We start from the raw sequence: 4,256 nt of genomic DNA, 5'->3' as shown, positions 1-4,256 counted from the left end.
CTCCTCAGATAGCCATTTTGCTTTTTTGCATTTCTTTTCCATGGGGATGGTCTTGATCCCTGTCTCCTGTACAATGTCACGAACCTCATTCCATAGTTCATCAAGGCACTCTATCTATCAGATCTAGGCCCTTAAATCTATTTCTCACTTCCACTGTATAATCATAAGGGATTTGATTTAGGTCATACCTGAATGGTCTAGTGGTTTTCCCTACTTTCTTCAATTTCAGTCCCAGGGTCGAGCCTATATGTCTGGATCGCACTGGGCACAATAGGAATCATACTCAAATTTTGCATTTTATGACCAAGATCAGCAAGAATTTCTAGGATGGCATCTGTTTTATATATCATATAAATCTTACATATGATGACCCAAGATTTAAAATGTGTGGCCAACAGGGATCAGATATGAGTACCTTAAGATATGAGTGCTTAGGTCTTATGGCCACTATTTGCAAACTTGTCTTGTTCTTAATACCTCTGTAAGGTGCAGCTCTTATTTCATAGATAAAATTCATTAATAAAATATTTGTTTGATAAATGATCACTCTATTCTAAATCTCATTTTATATAGCAGTGAGCAGCAGGAAAACAAAACAAAACAAAACACGCATAACTCCTGGTCTTCTAGAACTTCCAGTAGATCTAAAGGACAATCAGCGTATAGCAAATAGTATAAATATCAAGCAGGATATTGCAATGAGAGTGACTTCTTTGAGAAAATAGAACCAATAATGACAGGGTTACAAAAATCACCCTAAAGAAGCAACATTGAACTTAAGCCTGAAAGATTAAAGGAGATTTTGCACAAAAAACTGGAATTAAATAATTCTAAACAGATAAAAGATCAAGGTCAAAGATACTGAGACAGGAATACTCTTAATTTGCTTTGAGGAAGAGAAAGATGTCTAGAGATTAGGGAGTGAAGCCAACAATGGTCCTTGATGTAGAAGTAGATGTGGATGGGCCAGGTCATGTAAAGTTTTCTGATCATGATACCATGATAAATAAGTTGCATTTTATTTTAAGAGCATAAGAATCCACCAGAATATTTTTTTAAACAAAGGCTTATGCTATCTAGTAGAGTTTTGTAGAAAAGCAGTCTGGCTCCTTTGCTTTTTTAGAGACAAGTGCAAAAACAATTAAGCTGGCTAGCAAATTATTACAATAACCACGGAAAAGATGTTATGAACCAAGATACTGGGAATTTACAGGTCTACTGGTGAAAAGTGTGCAGGTTCAGGGTGTGTTTTAGGGTAGAAATGATAGAAACTGATAAAGGATTTGATGGAAAGGGGAGGAATAGCAAGAATGGTTCTAGAATTTTTGTAAACAATTGTGTGGTTGGTGGAGTCATTTTGTGATATTCGGAGGAAATAAGGAGATAATTATTTAGGGGGAGGATGAAGTACTTAATTGCCATAATTATAATTTTTAGATTAAATACCGAAGTGGAGATATCAAGGAGACAATTATATCCATGAGTTTAAAATCACAGAAGGGGTGAAAACCTAGCCTTGTAAATTTCAGACTACTATAGTGAGTAAAAACTGACACTCTTTTCACTTTCAGGAAACTTACAGTTTACTGTGTAACAGAAACCTTAGTGAAATAAGTCATCTAATGAATATCAAAATATAAATTGAATGAGTTACATAAAGATGAATGTATGTTACCAAAATAATAGGTACTTGTAGAAAATCTGTCCAAGTTAAGGGGCTTCCTGAAAAGTGATGTTTCAGATGAAGAGGAAAAATGCAAGATTGTTTGAAAAAGAGAATAAAGAGGTTGGAGAGAAGATGGAGAAACACATCTCGGCAGAGAGAACATCAAGAGAAAAATCTTGTGAAAAAAAAGCAGTGGTGGTTTTGAAAAATAAATGTGTTCAAAGAAAGTCCAGGCACTCAATGAAGAAAATGTACTACAAATAGTGAACTAAGTTATCTAATATTGAGAGGGGTTTGCTTGTGCTTATGCCTAGTTGCTCAGTCTTGTACAACTCTTTACAACCTTTTGGACTGTAGCCCACCAGGCTCCTACGTCCATGGGATTTTTCAGGCAAGAATACTGGAGTGGGTTGCCATTTCCTTCTCCAGTGGATCTTCCCAATCCAGGGACTGAACCCACATCTCCTGTGTTTCCTGAACTGCAGGTGGATTCTTTACCCATTGAGCTGTGGGGGAAGCTCAGAACAAGAAATAAAAATGGATAGGCTCCTAAAAGAAGCTGCCTGATGAGACTGGTACAATAAAGATGAAGGATAGGCTATAAATGGAAGCCAGAATCCGAAGCTACTTTAACGTGTTGGAATAATCAACGTGTTTCATAATCAAATGTGAAAGTCAATATAAAGTTTTAAGCACCTGCCTACATGATACGAGCCATTAAATCTTTGTAATGACTTCCAGGGCCAGAATTCAAATCAGGATAATAATGTGAAAAACAAGCCAATCAATTCTGCTGCAAAGAGGCCTTTAGATTTAGTTTTTCAACATTGGCTTTCTGATCTTTAGAACAGCAGGTTCTAAGGAAGAGAAAATAATTGCTCATCCTTTCAATAGTGCCTATTAAATGAATACTTAGCCAACTGATGGCATGAATGAATAGTGGGTGGAGAACTCTGGGTTGATGTCAGAGGCAAAGTGTCTTCAACCTGAGTCTCCAAGTCACAGGAGCACACATGGGTTGAACATCCCAGAGGGTAAGAGCTCCCATAGGAAATCACTTGCCACAGGTTTCATGCATAAATATTCCTCTTGGCTTATCACTAAGGTTGAAAAACTAATTTCTGGCTATGTCATTTAGAGTGGGAGAAAACAGAAACATTTCCACTATTTGGAGGAAAATATGCTTGGAAACAACACAAATGGAAAAATATGGGTGCAGAGTGACTACTTTATAGTACTCTTCATTCTAAATGCTTTATGAGTTGGAAGGAGAAAACTAAGAATTCTTTCGAGAATCTTCTCTCTCAATTTTATAGGTATACCATCTCACCAGCATCCCTGGGAAAATGTCCCAGAAAACATATCCTTCCGAAAATTAGTTTCCTGCTCCAGTCTGTTCATCGTTACAGGTGTCTTCTAAGGTCCGCCAGTGGATGAATAACGACACTTAAGTGACATCAGGAGAGCACCATTCTCTTCCAGCCGACAGATAATATGCCTCTAAAGGACAGAGTTGCTTGGCCACATTATGTAAAGTTAGTTAACTTTTAGCATAATTTTGTTTACTTAGAAATTCTACCTCATCTGATGCATTCTCATTGAAAAATACTTTCTGGCTGCCTCGAAAAATTATCTCAGATCCAGAATGATAGCTTTAGTAAGCCCCAGCACTAATTCCTCCTCCTTCCTTCTCACTGGATTTTCTGGTCTGGAGCAGCAATACCCCTGGATCTCTGTTCCCTTCTCCACCATTTATGCTGTTGTTCTTTTGGGTAACTGCCTGGTGCTGTATGTAATCTGGACTGAACCTAGCCTGCATCAACCCATGTTCTACTTCCTGGCCATGCTGGCTATCACTGATTTGTGTATGGGACTGTCCACAGTGAACACAGTGCTAGGGATCCTGTTGGGGTTGATTCAAGAGATCAGCCTGGATTCCTGCATTACCCAGGCCTATTTCATCCATGGTCTGTCCTTCATGGAATCCTCTGTTCTCCTAACTATGGCCTTTGACCGGTACATTGCAATTTGCAATCCACTGCGTTATTCCTCTATCCTGACTAATTCCAGAATTATCAAAATCGGACTCACCATTTTAGGTAGGAGTTTCTTCTTTATTACACCCCCTATTATCTGTTTGAAATACTTCCACTACTGCCGTCCCCACATCCTCTCTCACTCATTCTGCCTGCACCAAGACCTTCTCCGCCTAGCCTGCTCAGACATTCGATTCAATAGCTACTATGCCCTGATGCTGGTTATTTGCACACTATTGTTGGATGCTGTACTTATCCTCTTCTCCTATGTCCTGATTCTTAAGTCAGTTCTGGCAATTGCTTCTCGGGAGGAACGGCATAAGTCATTTCAGACGTGCATCTCCCACGTTTGTGCTGTCCTCGTGTTCTACATTCCTATCATTAGCCTTACAATGGTGCACCGATTTGGCAAGCATCTCTCCCCAGTGGTCCACGTCCTTATGGGCAACATCTACATCCTTTTTCCACCTCTGATGAACCCTATCATCTATAGTGTCAAGATCCAGCAGATTCGTAGCAGAATGCTCAGACTCTTTTCTCTAAAAATATGTTGA

The 4,256-nt window shown here is 38.9% G+C and overlaps 1 protein-coding gene across 1 annotated transcript; it reads left to right on the top strand.

The window, feature by feature from the left end:
- Positions 1–3,311: 3,311 nt before the first annotated feature.
- Positions 3,312–4,256, top strand: LOC104983668 (olfactory receptor 51V1). Its single transcript, XM_010833191.1, has one exon. It carries the CDS (start codon positions 3,312–3,314, stop codon positions 4,254–4,256), a length of 945 nt encoding a protein of 314 aa, XP_010831493.1.

This window comes from Bison bison, unplaced genomic scaffold (assembly GCF_000754665.1).
Source record: "Bison bison bison isolate TAMUID 2011002044 unplaced genomic scaffold, Bison_UMD1.0 scf7180017863103, whole genome shotgun sequence".
Lineage (NCBI taxonomy): Eukaryota > Metazoa > Chordata > Mammalia > Artiodactyla > Bovidae > Bison > Bison bison.
This window is presented reverse-complemented; position numbering and strand designations above follow the sequence as displayed.

What these genes read in the sequence shown, in the direction of transcription:
- LOC104983668 (XM_010833191.1), top strand. Translation starts at nt 3,312, where the DNA reads ATGATAGCTTTAGTAAGCCCCAGCACTAATTCCTCCTCCTTCCTTCTC.